The sequence below is a fragment of the Thunnus maccoyii genome, chromosome 3 (genome assembly GCF_910596095.1).
Source record: "Thunnus maccoyii chromosome 3, fThuMac1.1, whole genome shotgun sequence".
NCBI classification, from domain to species: Eukaryota; Metazoa; Chordata; class Actinopteri; order Scombriformes; family Scombridae; genus Thunnus; species Thunnus maccoyii.
In genome coordinates, this window is record NC_056535.1 from 14725364 (window position 1) to 14745251 (window position 19888).

Consider the following 19888-nt stretch of genomic DNA (forward strand, 5'->3'; position numbering starts at 1 on the left):
GAGTCATTTATTCTATACTAACTCCTGAAATCCCTCAGGAGCCTTCAATATATAGAAAAACCTCTATATTTTTAAAATGTGTCAGTTTTAATTCAGAATCAGGTTTATAGTCAAGTAGGTTTGCACACAAAGGAGTTTGCCTTGGTGTTGTGGTCAAAAATATACATAAAATTAAGTAATCCTAAATGATATATATTTAAAAAAGAAAGAAAATTATAGTAAAAATATATACATACATATATTCTAAGTGAGAAGAGCTACAACAGGTTTAAATTTTAAATGGAAGAGAATGAAATGAAATGTACAAAATATTAACCAGGAATGTGCAAATATTCAATCTTATATTTACATTTATATATTTAGCAAAAAAACAAACAAACAAACAAAACGTAATGTAGGGGGAAGCATTTGGTTTGAAAATGCTTTTATTAGGCTATGTTTGCACCAAAAATGTTGAAATATACAACAGGATTACTTTTATTTCTCATATTTGTTCACACATTTATTTCTGTTGTACACTGTCTTGACATCATCTGTTTTCTTTATTGGATGAAGTCTATTAAAGTTGTTTATTTGCTGAGGTTGTCTATCAAATGCGTTGGCATATTTTGTCTAATAACATTGTCTTATTAATATTGTCAGTATAATTAATCAATAATCCTTGATCACATTTTTTAACAACAGTTGTATCATATCATGGTAAGAGTATGACACTGATTTAATCCCACACAGAGGTTAAATATATCCTGTTTTAGCACCTGCTAACTGAGAGTGGGACCTTTTATTCTGACTGAAGTTTCCCCTTTTACAATCTGTGTCCTGTACGGATTGTAAATCCCTTAGAGACAAATTTGTGATTTCTGATTACATAAATAAAAACTGACGTAACTTGATTGAGGGTTAACATGTTTGGCACAATCACATAGATTTAATCTGTAAACTGCTGCAAAAAGCACGGCCCACTTTTAACTGCACTCATTTTGTTTCAGAGAGTCAGTGAGACTGATTTGAATGTAACTGTTTTCTGTTTCATTTGAGCTTCCTGTTCGTGGATTTTGGTCAGTAGACTAATGGGTACAAATGACAGGTGTCTTTCACTAAGAAAATCAGCTGCACCAATTTCAGTGACATGCGACCGTCTCTCTACTTATTCCTCAGTAACACATCATTTTCCAATTTGCCAGCAATACACAATCAGATGTCACAACACAAATACAGCCGTGATCTGCACATTTTGTACAACTGTTGTAATTCCACATTTTTTAATGCCCCCTTTTTGTATAATATTGTGAACATAATACTCTTCATCCATACTAGTTTTTATTCTTGAAAAATCACACTTTTGAAGGGAAGCACACATTTCCACCAGCAGCATCACTTGCAGTGTATTCAGCTGACAAGCACCACTGCTGCTGACTGTGGTGGAGCTCAGTTTACTGGGTGGAGGCGAAGCCTTTGACTGACAGGTGCACACCACAGACATAACAACAATGACCACATCATGGAGCAAACTGGCAGCAATGACATAACAAATGTCTGTCAAGTAACGAACATCACGACACCTAGTGGTGAACAGAAGACTTACACCTTAAAATAACAAATGCGTGGAGCTTTTAAAGGGTTGGTCCATCCAAATATTATGAACCCACCTGCAACATTTTCTCACTTTCATAATCCACAGAACATGCTGTTAACAGTTTTTCTTCAATGAGCATTATGTGCAGGTAACAGTGAGGTCATTGGATTATCCAGAGTATTCAGGCCGTTGTCTCTGGAGAGAGATGTTGCTGATGAGACTTTTTAAAAGCAACTTTACACCTTTAGGAGCAAAAATAAATAAATCTATATGCCTAAGAACCACAACAGGTTATTTGGGTGAAGCAACCCTTTTAATCTGCTCTTTAATTGTTTAACTGTTGACTTTTCAGTAACAGACATTTGTATCTTTATTATTGTGCTCTGTTCAAACTGCAGACAGCAGCACATTTTCAGCGAGTACTAATCTGGTAATAAATGTATCCAGTTAACATTATGTATGGATTACCTAGCAGGCAGAGGTTTAACACCACCACAGGCCCTGACAACTATCAGTGTACGTTCATTTACTGGAGCTTTGAGTCACTGACTCATTTTAAGTTATTTGCAATTGCACACTTGCGTACTTGGTGAGTTGTGAGACTATGCATATGTTTGAATATTGAAAATGTTTAACAAAGTAGTTTAGTTACATCCTTTAAATAACTTTTTTTGCCCTTTCGGCAAAAAGAAATGTAGCAAGCAGAATGTCAGGCTGTGATGCTCATTGTAAATTACAACATAATACACTCCCTTTATCTTTAGGGCTCACCTACACAGATGGGACTTGATTCTTCTCAACAGTGGGTTAACTTTTTAAGAGCTTCAACAAATTATTATTTCTAGCATTGAATGAGTCATCAAGAATTGTCTTTAAGTAATCAATTTACTTAAAAAACACTGAAAAATGCCCATTAGAAGTTCCTAGAGCCCCATGTGTCATTTTTCAATTGCTTGTTTTGTTAAACAAACAGCCCAAAATCCAAAAGTATTCAATTTACAGTGAAACGAAACAAAGAAAAGCTGCAAACTCTCATTATTTGAGGAGCTAGAACTAATGAAAGTCTGGTATTTTGGCTTGATATCAAAAGTGTTGACCAGTAAATTAATCTACTGAATGTTTCAGCACTCAACTATTTCATAAATTATTTAGCGCTAACTTCACACACAATACAGACCTCTTCATCTCATTAATTTGACAGGGACTGATGAATTTTGTGGGTTAATAGACACTGAGACAAAGGAACTTACATTGTATTACCCAGGAAACAGCTGCAGGGCGACATTCAACATCAGCTTCCCAAAAACATTTTTATTATTAGAACAGAATGATCATACTGTCGTCAGTGTGATGAAGACGAAAGGTAGTGACATAGTCCTGTTATCATCACCAATGTACACATAACACCCAGATTTGTGTGTACATGTATCGAATGTGTGTGTGTGTGTGAGATTGGTTATGTTGGGTCAACTCTGGGGGTAAATCCATGAAAAGCCTGCCAACACATTTTTTTTAAAAGTTCTGCTTGGCTTCATTATGCATTTACACTATGCATGATTCACCCTTTCCAAAGCGACATAGAAACTTTTCTTGTCATCCAAACAGTGCCAGCCGATTGGTCCGATCTCACAATCTGCACAGATGAGATACTTGATTCTCCCCACGTCCTTAGTGAAGCCCACATTCTCAAAAGTGTACATGTCGTCCACTAACCAGTGGGCGGTCAGAGTGTCCCCATCCGCTGAGCCCTCTGTGGTGCTGAGGCTGCTCTTTTTCCGCATGGACGGCAGGACCAGCTGATGGGAGAAAACAACAGAAAAAACACATCTCAAAATCAGTAGTGCATAACAGTTTTGGATTCAGTGTGTACCTGGAAAGGCTGCGATGAATCTAAGTCTAAATGGGATGTTGTTCTTTGCATACAGTTCAACCTAGCTGGATCAAAAAATTATGACCACATCACTGTGGTCCTCAGAAAACTCCAATGGCTGCCAGTTGTTTTAAGAATACAATTTAAGATCCTTCTTATAGTTTTTTAAGCTCTTAATGGCCTTGCACCACTATACATATCAGACATGTTCCTATTTTATAAACATAGTAGATCCTTCAGGCCACAAGTTTACTGGACATAGGCCATTTTTTAATATGTGTGACTGCTTTGTGTGAATTATTTTTTATTTTGATATTGTGTATATGTAATTTCTTCTGAGGACTCTTATGGAAATAGATATTGTTCCTGAATAACTACCTGAATAAACATGGTAAATGGACTGAACTTATATAGTGCCTTAAGGGACGAATCGCTTTACTATTTTTGCCTCTCATACACCCACTCACACACATTCGTTCACATAGCGATGACAGCAGAGCAACTTGGAGTTCAGTGTCTTGCTGAAGGACACATGGACAGGAAGAGCCAGGGATTGAATCACCAACACTGCGGTTAGTGGACAACCCGCTCTGCCTTCTTAGCCACAGCACCCAAAATAAAGCTTAACTAACAAGGCACCAGTCACAGTCATGTTCCTACAGCATTTTAAAAGGCAGCAGTGAGATTGCATTTAGCATTCATGCACCAAAATCATCAAACAGCCTCATTTAAAAAGGAACCTAAAGACCTTTTTATTTGGTTTAGCATTCTCCTACAGTATGTTTACTGGTGCCTTAGCACTGTTGTTCTTGTATATATACTGAAGATGTATGTGTATGCACATGTATGTATGTCTGTGTATTTGTATAAGAGTGTGTGTGTGTGTGTGTGTGTGTGTGTATATGTGCCTTTTTGTCTTATAATCCTGTAAACCACACTGAACTCCTTTTGTGTGAAATGGTGCTGCATAAACACCATGATAGATTAGATTGATATGATCTGTGGACAACACATTCAGGCTTTCAAGCTACTGATATGAGCCCAGTACCTAATATCACTCATCTTTACCTCTTTCTCTGCAAACACAGCCATCCCCGGGCACAACACCTTGGACCCACAGCGTTGGCACACAACAGACTTGCTGTTCTTGCCATCCTCAGAGAGCAGGTCAGACCGGTCTGAGCTGTCTTTGCACTGTTGGTCGTTGTCCATCTCGAGCCCTGACAAACATGCACAGAAAAGGTATGTTCACGGTATCGCTCAACCAGCACAACCAGACTAAACCAAAGGACAGGAACTGACCATAAGGGCCAAACAGATTCTGAAAAATTAACAAGCTGTGTTGTTGCAAAGACCCATCCTATGCAAATACAGTCGGAGCATGTCCATGTCCAGATCACAAACCACTTACTTAGACATGTCAAATCTGGACTAGATTATTATTATTAAGATTTGACGAGTAAGTACAGTGGTTTTTGATATGGACCTGATCTATTGTGGTCTGGGTGGACACATATCAGTGAAATCGCTTTTTCTGTTTTCATAAGCAAAATAAAGGTTGTACAAATCTGACAGTGGGTTTAAACAGCGTTAAGGCTTTTTGCTATAATGTATAACGCTTTTTCACAAGTGTACGTGGTGCAAAAACGGAGAATCAGCCGCTAAATATCATTATTTGTTTCCCTTAAGTTTTCCCTTAATTAACCCTAGTCGGAAGCCGACTTAGGCGTCGTTAATACAAGTTATATTAAGCCCGTTTTACGCCGAATCACACTCTGACATATATATACAAAAAGCTAAACAGAATAAACGCATAGTAATAGAAGCTAACGTCATAGCATCTACTGTCACTGTAATTGTGGCCACAGTTAACGCCTATGCTAACACTGATGCTAATACTGAATTCAACCGACTATGACGAGACAAAAAACTAAAAAACACACCGTCAACATTGGTTATACATGTTTGAGTAAAATAAAATAAGACCTACCTAAATGTTGTGGGTGTAAACAAGGTTGAATACGACAATTAATTCGTAAAAACAGACAGGTTAACTAAAACTAGGCTAGCATACTAGCTGGTCTTGAAGTTTACCACCCACTAAATACTCTCGGTCAGAAACACACGGCGATGATTTGGTTCCGCATTAAACAGGATCAATAGGAACTATTGGATAAAACAGACACTGAATCAATTTTTCCACTAATTCTACTATATATTGACTAGAGGGCAGAAATGCACTGTAGTGCATTAGTCATCTCCAAAATCATTTAAACTATTCTATTTGAAATAACAACAGTTATGAGGGGTTTTTTTTTATTCACTTTTTCAATACATACAAAACAAAATGAAACACTAAACCACTTATAACAATAAACAGATGAAAACAAAACAAAATAAATCTGGACAGAATTAGTTACAAGTACAGTAAAAAAAACCAAAAAAAAAAACAGTAAACTGTGGAGACAAATGAAAAATAAAATTAAGGGGGCACCATATCTATATAAATGGGGGAGCACATTTTCCTTAAAAAAAACAACGACAACAGAAAAACACATTGCAGGAATATTGACTTCCCGCCAGGTTTCTTCCTCTATATACATCATAAACTTAGACCAAACTTCATAAAAAGTCCTTTAGTAATTATTAGTTCTTTTTTATTAGAGATTCAAAAGAGGCAATTTTGAATCTGTCATCAATTTTAAACATTCAACAAACTCTGGTTTTGTCTGGCTCTTCCAATGGCGGAGAACAATCCTTGAAGCGGCAGTAAGGCTTGCCAGTGCAAGTCCAGATGTTTGTTTGGATATACCTGGTGGTGGGAGAGAGACCAGTCTCCTGCCCGGGGAGATTCTGGCAATAGCCTACACAACCACTCTCCAATGCATTTTATTACTTGTTTCCAAAAAGAAGAAACAAAAGAACATTTAAATGGAGAAAAGTACTTGTTTCATTTTTACACTTCCAACAATAATGATCATCCATGAGTCCCATTTTTCGAAGTTTAACTGCTGTATAATAAAACCTGTGGGTGATTTTGTGGTGTGTAAATCTGCCCACAGCGTCTCTAACTGAACCCCTGATGTCTGCCACCACATTTTCCCATTTATCTGCTTATGTGGGTTCAGATCTCTTTCCCATGTTTTAATTAAAGTTTCATAGTTACTATACAGTATATACAGAGTGTTTGCCATCATTTTATTAAAGACTGATGCTGATTGTGCACTCAGAGGCAAATTATAATAGGATAATTTGTTCTCCCTTTCACGTACCGTAAGAGTTATGAGTTTTATCATAAATTGTGAATTTTGACGACACCAAAGTTGTCACTTTATGACTTTTTGAGGGTGGTTTGTGAGGATAAAATTGGTTAAAGCCGTGGTGGCAGAAACATTAACTTGTACTTAAAAGTAAAATGATTGAAAACAGTCAATTACAAATAATGTCATACATTTAACATTGAAAGTACAGAAGTAATTATCAGCAAAATATACTGCAACAGAGGTGTAATTCTCAACATGGAGAGTTGTTATATTATATTATCATTACTGATGCATAATTCTGTAAGCAGCATTTTAATGGTCTTATTTTAACATACAACTATGACTTTGTGTTAATTAGCCTGAATATAACTGTAGGTGGTCATGATGAAGCTAATGTTAAATTACTGTTTATAAACTCATCATAGGTTTTGTATGTAAAATCTTAATCTGCAAAATAACCAGTAAATATAGCTGTCAAATACTGAAAAAAATACATCAAAAGGACAATATTTCCCTTTGAAATGTGGTGGAGTAATAAAACAATAGTATAAAGTAGAATAAAATATTATAATCCTTTGTTACTTTCTACCACTGGGGTTAAGTATCCACTTCATGAAATAGTAGAATAGTACTTGACATAAATGGACAATGTGACCTCAAATGCAACATACAGGAAAAGTGGAAAACAAAATGAACACAGTAAATGTTCATTATGGAAGCATCACTGTAGAAGTAAGCACACTGAACAAATGTTACGTTTCCTTGTCATTAATTGGATTTGATTGGATACAGCAGACCTTCCACCAATAAGAGTTATTTAGTCTTAATGCATAATGCAAACAGCAAAAAAACATAGGAAATAATTAGACAAATTGGGTTTGGAATATTTTAACATCACACTCACAGTAAGCATAGATCATCACGTCATCGTGAGTCTGTTTCACTTGATATTTTGCACAATTCAATATTGTATATAGATCCTAATATTTATAGGACTTAAGACTGAAAACATCTAGTCTTGTCTGTTAATTTTGATGCAGATCTACATCAAGACGTCGATAAAATGTCCAAAAATGTCCTACTATTAAAATTGAAAAATGTTAAATGATTGTGAAGGCAGAGGGAGGCACATTATCCCTCGCATCTTATATCTGAGTGATTTCAAATGATGTGTGATTTATATTCATAAAGTATGTATAGGTTTATTTCAGCAAAAGAACACAGGGAGTATTTTCTAATGATGGACATTATTACAGCTGTGAACACAAATCTCCACCACTGTTCACATTCTCAGTGCCAAATGGTATCTCCAACCAGCGGCTAATACAAGATGAGAGAAAAGTGTTCTTTAGTCAAGGTATATGTGTTGAAAACATGGTTACCGTTAATCTCTACAATTCATTTTAACAGTTTTGAAGATTCAGAAGATTCATGGTCACTGTCAGGGTCTTGTGTTTGGTTTGTCTCACTCTTACCAGCTGCTTGTATTAGCCCAACTTTCAAATACTCACTGTAGACACACAAGCAATGGGACGCCATGTTTGTACATGTGGAAAAAAATTTATTACAATAATTTTCCAAGATTACCATTAATAAATATTTATGTTTACATTTCAGTGAAATGTATGATTTATCACTTTCTACACAGGACATTACACAAAGTCAAGAATACACATTGTTTTAGTCTTTGTAATAAAGCTCGAATAAGTTGATCTAGAAAAAGGAGTCTTAAACAGCAGTTGATACAACCTATCAATGGAGTTGTAAGTTCAATAATGATTCGATTGTATATATGGCAAGGAAAAACAACAAAAGTCAACATCTGGAAATCCTTGAAGCTCCCTTGACTGTTAAGATAGGCCCTTTTATTTAAAAACATTTCCGTTGGCCTAAGGCACAGGAATACTAAAAGTTTATATCAATCATACGTAACACATTTTAAACCCCGTTACGGCGATTTAAAGTTTTGAATTTAATAGTATACACTAAGGTGCATTTGATATTTACACCTCTGATTGCATCTGAAATCTAGCACAAACGAAATATCTCTAGCTGACAAAAACACAATTTGACCTATCTAGATCTGTACATTGTGCGTAGCCCAGGAACTATTACTCTAGAAATGGATCGAAGATGTACTGTCGGACTGAAAAATGACGGCAGGGGAGTTCTTTTCACTTTAAGCATCTTAGTCTAACCTGAACTGAGCTCATTTATTTGTACACATCTGCTACAAACCTTTACAGCGTTTCTGTTCAACAGCTTGAAAATCATTTGTTTTGGACTTTTGTCAAAAAAAAATAATGCATCAAATGCAAAGTCACTTCTACAGATTTCAGAATTCAAATAAACTGAGAAATTCAGTTAAAGTATCCAGTCCATTGATTCATCTTGATTCAAACACCACGCAGGTAAACATCTGATTAAAATTAACCCCTGTGTTACTCAGTAGATCATATTTATGGGGTTTAAACTACACATTCCTTTCATGACTATTTTATTTTGTTTCAGTGGGATTTTAAAGGTATTTCCTGGGCTTTCAGAGTATAGCTCATGTTTTATTGCAGAGTGGGTGGGTTTGTGGTGGTTCTCCATGTTTTAACGGACAGCTGCACAATCAGTGTCAGCACAATAAAAAAAACCAAAAACATGGTGACATCCATACACACTACATGTGTATACTTTCATCCTCTTCATACATGTGTAGGCCCTTGAGTACCTAAACGGTCCTGGACTGCTCTACACCTACTCCTGTTGGTCAGTAACATTCATCCTCTAACCTGCATGGACACTGAGCGGGAGAAAAGAAATAGTTTACAGTATGTGCCCTCTGCTACAGCACAAATAATACTCTCTGCACCCTTTGTGCAATGGTAACAGACTATGGAGATGTTGGGGTACTAGCATCTAAGAAGTGACCATCAGTTACAGGGATGCGTGATTTTGGTTTAAATCCCATTTTTATCTTACTCCACTTCCAGCTTCATAATTATTGAAGAAGTAGTGCCTGTTGAAGATTCCCTCCACAGTTCATTGGCTAATTAATGCTACTTTATTGGAGCAAAAAAGAGCCAAAGCAGAAAGACCACCAAAACCCTAAGAACATTTTAGCAAATCAGAAGTACAGAAGGAGCAATAAGTGACTATATTGACTTCCAGCAGCATTTTACGTGTGTGTATGAGTGTGTGTGTGTGTGTGAGTGTGTGGGGCTATCAAGAAAAGTATGTGTAAATCACAGTCAGGCCTCTCAGAGTAGAGAGTCATCTGTGCATCCTCCCTCGAGGCCGTAGCGAAACTCCTGCAGATTGGAAACACCGTAGAAATGGATGAATGCCGCTGCCACGACCAGAACATGAAAAATCTGATGAGAGTGGAACTAGAAGGAGTAAAAGAAACATGTGTATAAGTAACATGAATAATCCTTTGCCTGTGTTTGATCAAACAAAGAAAAAAAAAAATCTAAAATCATAGCTCAAACTGCCCCCCTTCTCATTCTTTATTTTGTAAATGATAAACATAGTGCGTTAATGTTTCGAATATTAATATATTTGTGCTGCAGCTCTTGAAGCACATGTCCTTATTTTGTGAAAAAAAAATCTCACAGCTAAATACATGACTATAAAGTTCTGTTATATAACTAAATACTAAATACTTACCCAGATGTCACACTTGCCAGGGAAATAGCGTTCAGGAATCCTGGCTGCGTACAGCCCAGCGCCAGTGATATACATGGCACCCATCAGATAGAACCAACCCATCTGGCCGACTGTGGTGGCCTTAACAAACCCCTCCTCGATGGTGAAGTGCATGGTGGGAACAATGCCGCTTAGTCCCAGACCCATAAACACACCTACGAGAAGAATGGACTCGGTGTCACTTTGAAAAAGTCAACATCTACATTTCTTTATATTTCTATAAAAATATAAAATCATCTTAGATATTCAAACAAATAGTCAAATAATAGCAGCATGTTATCACTGTCTCTTCTGCAATGCCATTGCTCAGAAAAGGCTAAATGAAAACCGGTGACAGATGTGTGATAAAACTACAATTATAACCAAAAGCTAACGTTTCAGTGTAAAATTACAGGGGAAAGTACAGTATTATCCTGAACTGGTGAGCACCTGCTCTTGTTGGTCTGTGACGAGGTGTAGAGAACCGGTCCCACTGGGCCACTATGATGGCGGCAATGCCGAGAACACATACAATGGTGAGGTAGATAAGTCGAGGCTGAGGGGAACAATAGAACGAGTAGTACAGCCAGGGCACGAAGGAGCCCATGATCAGGAGGGCGATGCCCGAGTAGTCAAGCCTGAGGAAAGAAGGTGACACAAAGACAAAAAAGCTGAAATTCTGTCATGTTTTACAAAACACAGGTACATTTACACAGGTAAATTGACAGCTGGTAATATCCTAAATCTATCCAAATTTTGTACTCTCTGTTCTTGTGGACACAATAACATACAGTAAACTAAATCTATAGGTTTCTGAGGCTGTAGTTTGTGAAATAAATGAGTTAGCTTGATGCTACTACAGTCGGTTAGCTGTAGAAGTAGAGCAGGAGCAGCAGTGTGTGCACCTGAGACTCAGCAGGCTTTAATGTTTAGCAAGATTATAACTAAAACTGTTAGTTTGATCACCCTGAGCCTCTTTATTTAAGAAGTAGATTGATATGGCTTCCTGTCTTTCTTTAGAGAAGATCAGGCACTCCTCATCTGACTCATACTATTGTAGATTTGTTAAAATTTGGGGTCCCTTTACTTATAATATCAGAAAGCAACTCAGTGGTGCATGTTGATTGATTGATACCCCTCTGAGTTTACAGTTGATCTGCCCTGCTTAAGTTACCTTTTCTATATCATTCTTATTGCACATCTCTGGACTGCATCAGTGTACAGACAATTTCAGCATTTCTGAGCATTTACATTACAGCAGCTATGGACACTGGAGATTTCTGGTTGTGTGTTTTTTTGTATATACTTATATATAAAGTTTATCTTTTGTGTCTTGATAATAGAGTTTCTTTCTGTGTTGGAGCCAGAAACATTTTCACATAACACATAACCTGTATGGGTGAGAAACTTTAACAGATTGTTGCCAGGAGGGTAAAGAGAGAAAGCACCTCATTTGGCAAACAATACATTCTTAAAATAACTAAAATTCATTATGACAAACCACTGTAGCATCATCTAACTTTTGGCTGGACTATGGATCATTTTGTCCTGACTGATGATTATGTATTTTATGTAATACATAATTTAAAAACCTGCCTGGAGAGCTGTTACTTAAAATAGGCATAGACTTTGACAGTTACAAATGATTTCTTTAAGAAATGCTAGGAAAGTAGGAGACAGTAGTTTGACAGTATGAGGCCTTACTTGGAGAAGGTGCGAGACACTTTCTCAGAGTGGCAGTAGACGGTGTGAAAAAGCCAGGAGAAGCTGAGGCAGAGCACAGCTCCCAGGAAGAACATCCCAAACACCACTTTCTCTTGCAGCGGGGCCATAAAGTACATGTTGGGCCGCAGCATGGTTAACGTGCCCAGACAAATGAATAAGATCAGCCCTGAGGAAGAAAAAACTGTTTCACCAGTTTCTCTCTGACTCCTGCATGAAACAGACCACTTAACATATAATAGCCAATGAGAGAAACACTTTCAAATGATGCTGTTACATAGTTTAAAGATATTTATCAACATGTAAATTAAACTAGCTTCTTCTGCTAACAATGTTAGCTAATGTTCAACAATAATTCTTCTCACCTAACAGGTGAGTCCAAATGTTTCCTGTCTCAGTGTGAATTCTGAAGATGCTTCCGAAGCAGGCCCGGAAAGAGGGCATAGGGGGGCGATGTCCATGCAGGAGGTAATCGTTGTCCTTTAGCCACTCTGGCAGCACATGGAAAGGGATGACCCTCCAGCGCCCCTCCCACACCTGAAAAAAAAAAGAATAACTTTTACTCACAGACGCCCAAATTCACAATTACTGTGACTTTACATACAGATTAAATATATGCAGGTGAAATACTGATCGTCTTTATAGAGATTTATATATACAGACAGGTTTGAAACAGTATGTCAGTGTTTTTGGTTAAAGTTCAAGCAGCAAAGTCAATGCCCTAAATTTAGAAAATATCACAAATAGTAACAAATGAACTGAGAAATGTTTGTGACCATTTAGTTTAGTAGGGAACAGATAAAAGGCATTGACCAGATGATCAGAGTGAATTGTGCTCAACAATTCTGCTATATATGCAGGAGCCAGGCCACGCAAGGTCTTGTATGTAATTTGCAAAATACCACTACATTTTGCACCAACTGAAGATGATTGGATAATGTGAGTGACGAGGGAGTTACAGTAGTCTAAGTGAGAAAAGATTAAGGTATGCACTAGAAGTATATATTTCTTAAAGATTTCTCAACTGAAAGACACAAGACTGAATGAGCTTAACTGAATGAGTTTCAAAGTCCAGATGTCGGTCAAAAAGGACACCAAGATTCTTAGAGGTGGTCTTGATGTTGCTAGTGAGGGGGCCAATATAGTGACTGACCTCCTTGGTAAAACAATCGGGGCCAATCACAAGGGCTTCAGTTTTGTCATAATTGAGATGGAGAAGGTTTTGAGACATCCAATTTGTAATAGAGGCTAGGCAGTCATGAAGGGGGGTTAGGTTACTGAGGTTATTAGGTTTAACCAAAAAGTAAAGCTGCATGTCATTGGCATAGCAACGGTAAGAGATACCACTGGAGGAGTTAAACAGACGGCCTAGAGGTAGCATCTATCATGAAAACAGAACAGGTCCAAGGATTGACCCTTGTGGGACCCCACATAAGGGAGGAGCAGAGGAGGACACATAATTGTTACTGTGAACATTGAAGTGTCTGTCAGACAAGTATGAGGAAAACCATTTGAGTGCAGTACCAGAGATACCAACCCAGTTCAGTAGTCTATCAATTAAAACGGCATGATCAATGCTGTCAAAAGGAGCAGATAAGTCAAGTAAAGCTAAAATGGAATATTCACCTTTATCTGCACACACAAAAATGTTATTTACTTTAAGCAGTGCCGTTTCAGTGAAATGTTTTTGACGGAAGCCTGATTGAAACTAATCAAAGATATTGTCTCCCTCGACCAGTTGGAGAAGCTGGTGAGTGACAATTTCTTCAAGAAATTTAGAAATAAAGTTTCTGTGATGAGGAATGAGGAAGTTTGGAAATGGGCCTGTAGTTAACTAAATCAGTGGTATCTCAAGAGGATTTTTTGAGTAGAGGGAAGACAATGACTGTCTTGGAATAGTCAGGTATGTAGCCAGAGGGGAGAGATTGATGGACAACAGAGAGAAGCCAGGGGGCAATGACTGGCTGGACCTCTTTAAGAAATTTGTTGGGAATTACATCAGCAGGGCAAGACAATAGACGCATGTGAGAAACTATATCCAAGAAATCTTCGATGGAAATAGGGTTGAACTCAGACAGCAGAACAGACCAGGTAACTCGATCAGAATGATAAACTCCGAGGCTGAAATTTGATCTGAGACCATTGATCTTTGTCAAAAAAAGAAATATAGAAACTTATCACAGTCATCAGAGGAGGTGGAGGGAAATCCAGAAGGAGCAGGATTCAGAAGTTGGTAAATGGTATTAAACAACAACCAACGGTTATGCTTGTTATTGTTGATCAGGCCAGAGAAATATACCACTCTCGCATCTTTGATGAAGTGATTGAGCATGCGTAATAGCTTCTTCATGTGAGGGTACTGAACATGCAGGTTTGATTTTTTCCATCTACACTATTCGCTACACGCTTTTTTATTATCTCTTCTATTGCGTTGAATGGAATCATCTATCCAAGGGGACGGACTGACAAATCGGGCTAGTCTTATCTGATTTGGAGCAACTATTAAACTAGTTAACAGAGTCATTAATATTAGAAAACTTAGGAACTGTCTTGGACATATCAGAGAAGAGAGCTGAAAATATGACTCACTCATACTACACTTCTGTCTCAGGTTAATCTGTGGTTGTTGCCATTCACCTGGATCTGCAACTGTATGTCCTTTAACCTCATTGCTAAACCACAGATTAGCAACACATTGTACTAGATATGCCTTTGAGCTGAACAGGGTGTTGAGTTTCAGCTCATTTAACATGGCCGCTGCAATATTTATGCAGGTTCAACATGAGGGTGTGGGCAAAGTGGTGAAATGTCATAGGATCTCTTTTGTATATTCTGTCATCTTTGGATGCTTAATGACCCCACATTTAATGATAACATTCAAGTTTCTCAGATTGAGAAGAGCTGAATTTATTGATGAAAGAACTAGTAACTACTTAATTTATAGTAACAATACTAGTTATTATAGAAATCTGTGCTTGTTAAAGCTCAAAATACGAGCAGGAAAGTGAAGCCAGATTGGATAACATGTGCAGACCTGTACACACCAACCTGAAAAATGGATTAACGTAATGTCACTGCATCAGTGAGAAAGTATAAAAACATTTTTCTGGCAGTTTAGCAAATAAAAAGCTGGATTTGTGCTGCAAACTGAACGGGTACCTCTACAAGGTCAGTGATTATTAAATTGAGAAGATATATTTACTTTGTGTACAAACTCCTCCATCTTCTCCATGGCATGGTGAGCCTGAAGTGGTAAGGTCAGCACCTCTCCCACCTCATCATCCTCCTCTTCCTCGTCAGCAAGCATCGAGGCTCCCTTTAAAAAGACATCACAAGAGATACTGAAGCTACTGCACAGACACAACATTTCCCTGGCCCTTTTTTTTTTTTTTTTTTAACAGTCCTACCTCTGGATGGACGCCTTTAGATGCTGCCTGTCGACCCCCTCCCTCCTCCAGCAGCGGCCCCAGCTCCATCAGCTCAACATCTGGGACACGGCAGTCCTCAGAGATCCGGCAGTCTGCATCACTTGCAGACCCGTTTCGGCCTGACATAGGGAGACTGCCTGATGACCCACTCACAGTCCCTGTATTCTGCTTCAGACGGTATACTTCAATGTCCTCCTGAGCAACCAGAAACAAAATCAATTTTAATGACTGTGTAGGACACTACTGTTGTCAGTAGCTCTCAATATACTTATACAGAGTAATTTACATACAGCTAAACATAAATTAAACACATATAAACAGAAAAACATATTGCTATTATATACCGCCAAGAGTTGAAGATGCGGATAAAAGAAATATTGTATGGATAATACTATAAGTAACATATTGGTGGCTAATCAATTATTAGCTAGTTAAAGATGCAGTGTGGGACTTTTGTCTCCCCCTTCTGGCAGTGAGAGTAATTACAAAAACAAGATCAACATGCACTTATGTCATAGCCTCTGCTGTAGCCAACTCTGTCACTTCTGTTGTGTCTGTAAAACGCTAGATGAATTATTTTGAATATCACACAGCCCCCGCGAAATGACTCGATTCACTATCAGAATTTGATCCATTTGGTCCAATAACATTTGGAAAGTCTAGAAAAGCCACATGATCATTCAAGGTAGAGAGCTAACCGGAAGTTAGCCAACAGAAGTCTCTGGTGCTCGCATTCTGCCCATAGAGCATGTGCAGTTTGCATTCATCTGGCCAGTGTGGGAATGTCAAACCTGACACCAGATTAAAAACTCTGTATACTGTGAAATACAAAGAGATTTACATGGCGGTGATACACTTAATCAGCATTGTGTGAACTCATTTGGCAAGGGCTTGAATGTAATGAACATTCATTTATATTTAAAAGCATGCACAGTATGCATAAAAAAGGGTGTAGGACTAGAAAAGTTCTTAACTTCATCCTGCACCCTTTTCGAACATTGAATGGTTGTTATTTGTGTTGTTTACTTAAAGTTTGCTGTTATTTGTCTTAACTTCATCCTGCACCCTTTTCGAACATTGAATGGTTATTATTTGTGTTGTTTACTTAAAGTTTGCTGTTATTTCTTGCTTTGTTTTGCTACCTATATGTTTCATTTTGTTATTTTAATGTGTTCAAAATAAATAAATAATCAATGAGACGTTCTGCACTGCAAGTTTATTGAAACTCATATACTGTTATTGTTCAGATAATGGAATTATTTATCTTTTTTTACAATAGTTGTGGCCTACAGATGTCACCAGAAACACAGTCCTGAATGGAGATCAGTTATAAATAAATAAACACACTAAGTATTTGAAAGGTCACCTCTTCTAAAGTTATTCAAATGTTTTTTGCAACATGTGCAAACTTGTTAATAAGGAGAGAAACTCTGCAGTTATTTAGCCTACCTGTTTAAATAAAAAATAAACTAAGGATATATGTAGGGCTGCAACTAGCAATTATTTTAATTATCGATTAATCAATTAGTCTTTTGATCTCTAATATGTCTGCATACGGTGAAAAATGTTGATCAATGTTTCCCAAAGCCCAAGGTGACATCCTCAGATGTCTTCATTTGTCCTGATTTAATTTGCTACCATGAAAGACAAAATAAACCAGAAAATAGTTGCATTTGAGAAGCTGGAATCAGAGAATTTGGACATTTTTTTTCTTAAAAAAATTACTCTAAACAATTAATTGATTAAAAAAATAGTTGGTGAGTAACTTTCTGTCGATCAAATAATAGATTAATCAACTTATTGTTGCAGCTTTAGATATAATGATACACATAAGTTTACAATAATTAAACCTACTCTATGAATGATGAAGGTTCACTAAACATTGCTTTGGCTAGTGGGAAAATAAAGCATGTCAATCTAAAAATTTTGTCTATGCTGTCCTCTTGTAGTTGAAAGATTACTATTGATTTTCATATTGGTAGCAGCCACAACAAATGCATAACTACCTGTTATGATTACTGCTCCCTCCCACATTGGTGTATCAGCACATACATGCAGTCTGCATGGCCTCACATATAACAGTGAAAAGATATTATGTAAATGCTACTATACAATGATGATGAAACACTGTACTTTTTAATAAAGTCAGGTGATTTCATACTGTAAGTAGGGCTGGGCAATATATTGATATTATATCAATATTGTGATAAGAGACTAGATTTCGGTTAAAATATCGTGATATGGCATAAGTGTTGTTATTTTTTGTCTTAGTCATTATATCCACATCACTGATGATTATTTATCAAAATATATTTTGTGAAAGCACCGAAAGTAATCCCTACAATACTGTTGCAACATCGATATTGAGGTATTTGGTCAAAAATATTGTGTTATCTGATTTTGTTTATATCGCCCAGCCTTAATTGTAAGGTGAATGCATATCAATAGTTGTAGGATTTAAAATGACTATTACTTCAAAGTTAATTCTCGTCATGAATCTAAATCCTGATTTAAAATGGCTGGTAATTTACCTCCAATCTGTGTTTGATCGATCAGACGTCCATCACAAAAAAGAGGAACAAAGCAGCGGCTACATTTATTTAGCGCTTATGCTGCTAAATTATCGGTCGACAATACAGGACAATACTCGTGATATACGGTAAGACAGAATAATGACATATGATACAGATCTGAGGCTGACAACACAAACAAAGCGTTTGAACTAGTTATCAAAGCCTAACAGACGGATGTGCACTAACAGTTAGCACCGCGTCAGACGGAACATGGACAACAAAATGTAAACAACCGCAACATACGGACGATTTAACGTAGATCCGCCGCCTCTACACGGTTCGCTACACGTCGTGTGAAGGAGCTGAACTGAAATTTAACGAGCAGCTGTAAGTTTTGTAGGTTAGCCGGACGCGGATCGCTCGTTTATCATCTTGCTAACGTTACCTCGTAGCTAACGCCGAGCTGCCGCGGTGCCTGCGGTTTGTTTATTGACTCACCAGAAGGCGACGACACACAAATAAAACGTCTTAGCATTGACATCTGATGAGGAAATTTCATTAAATGGACATGAGTTACCTGACAAGGTAGTCTTCAGACCAGGAAGGTGAATTATTTATCGAAAATGCGAAACAATCCTTTCCGGAAGCTGAAATCTCTTCCGTAAACCTAACCTTCTTCTTCTTCTGTTGATTTACTGGCAGATCGCAAACAACTTTAAGGTGCATACCGCCACCTACTGTACCAGAGTAACATCATGCCATTTACCCTATTTCTTAAACCCTACCCACTAACCTTGTGTCATTAAGAAAGTAAAGCCTTCCTGGTGACTCTTACACCCACTACCTCTCCTTCTGTTCCCAGTATCCCCATCAGATCCCACTGCCATCCCACCCCGCGGACTTTATCATGTAACCTTTCTCTTTCTGCTTCATACATGGTAAAATGCAATATGATATGTCCAATGTTATCTTTAACTCCACAGTTCCCACACTTGTCACTTTTCCTTCTCCCCAGTACAAAGTGTCATTTAATCCAGTGTGATCCAATCTGAGACTTGTTATGATGATTTCCTGCCTTCTGTTCCTTTCTTTAAAGTTGTTTGTTATGACTGACTTTTGGACTTTGTGATACACCCTTCCTTTCTGGTCTTCCTCCCACCTTTTCTGCCATATCTCCATTCCTTTCATCTTAATCACTACTTTCCCTTCCACTCCTTTTCCAAGTGGAACTGGTACAATATTTCCTTTTTAGCTTATCAGCACACTCATTCCCTTTCAACCCTTCATGCTGGTATACAAAAGAACTGTACATCTACACCATCTCTATGAGGTTTTAGAAAACTATGGTAAACTGCAATGAGTAAATGTTCTCTGACAGTTGTTGCTGACTGCAGGCTTTACAAAAAGGCTACTGAATCTGTGCACACCACCATCCTATCAGGTCCAACCTCTTCAACCCACTGTAACCCAATAATAGCTGCCACTATTTCTGCTGACAGACAGTCTTTTGGACATAGATTAAAAGCATCCATTCACAGCAGCTTTTTTGAAGTCTTTGTCTTCATTTTTTAAAGGTGCTTTTCTTTCTAAGTTTTTGAGGCTGTAAGTCTTCCATGTGCCCGTCACTCTGGCTCAGGTGTGTACACTTTTTTTCAGCACCGCATTTCATTATACCTGTTATGACTTGTTTTTTATTTGTTCACTGGATGGAGGGATGAAACATTTATTTCTTTCTGTGCTCTCATGCGGTTGAATTACATACAGTACATATTCTATGTCAGACCTGCTTAGCGGCTTCCCCTTTATTGTAGTTTCAAAAGCAGATTTGTACATTTTAAAAA

At 37.5% G+C, this 19888-nt stretch overlaps 2 protein-coding genes across 2 annotated transcripts; both read right to left on the reverse strand.

Moving 5' to 3' along the window:
• Positions 1 to 2867: 2867 nt before the first annotated feature.
• Positions 2868 to 5566, reverse strand: rabif (RAB interacting factor). Its single transcript, XM_042406385.1, has 3 exons — positions 5437 to 5566; positions 4515 to 4666; positions 2868 to 3372 (listed from the first exon to the last, which is right to left on the reverse strand). Exons 2-3 carry the CDS (start codon positions 4656 to 4658, stop codon positions 3124 to 3126), a joined length of 393 nt encoding a protein of 130 aa, XP_042262319.1. The 5' UTR covers positions 4659 to 4666; positions 5437 to 5566; the 3' UTR covers positions 2868 to 3123.
• A 2683-nt stretch (positions 5567 to 8249) lies between these two features.
• Positions 8250 to 18720, reverse strand: adipor1a (adiponectin receptor 1a). The gene is made up of 8 exons (XM_042407670.1): positions 18625 to 18720; positions 15514 to 15729; positions 15309 to 15422; positions 12472 to 12643; positions 12089 to 12275; positions 10835 to 11022; positions 10367 to 10560; positions 8250 to 10086 (listed from the first exon to the last, which is right to left on the reverse strand). Exons 2-8 carry the CDS (start codon positions 15658 to 15660, stop codon positions 9958 to 9960), a joined length of 1131 nt encoding a protein of 376 aa, XP_042263604.1. The 5' UTR covers positions 15661 to 15729; positions 18625 to 18720; the 3' UTR covers positions 8250 to 9957.
• Positions 18721 to 19888: the final 1168 nt, after the last annotated feature.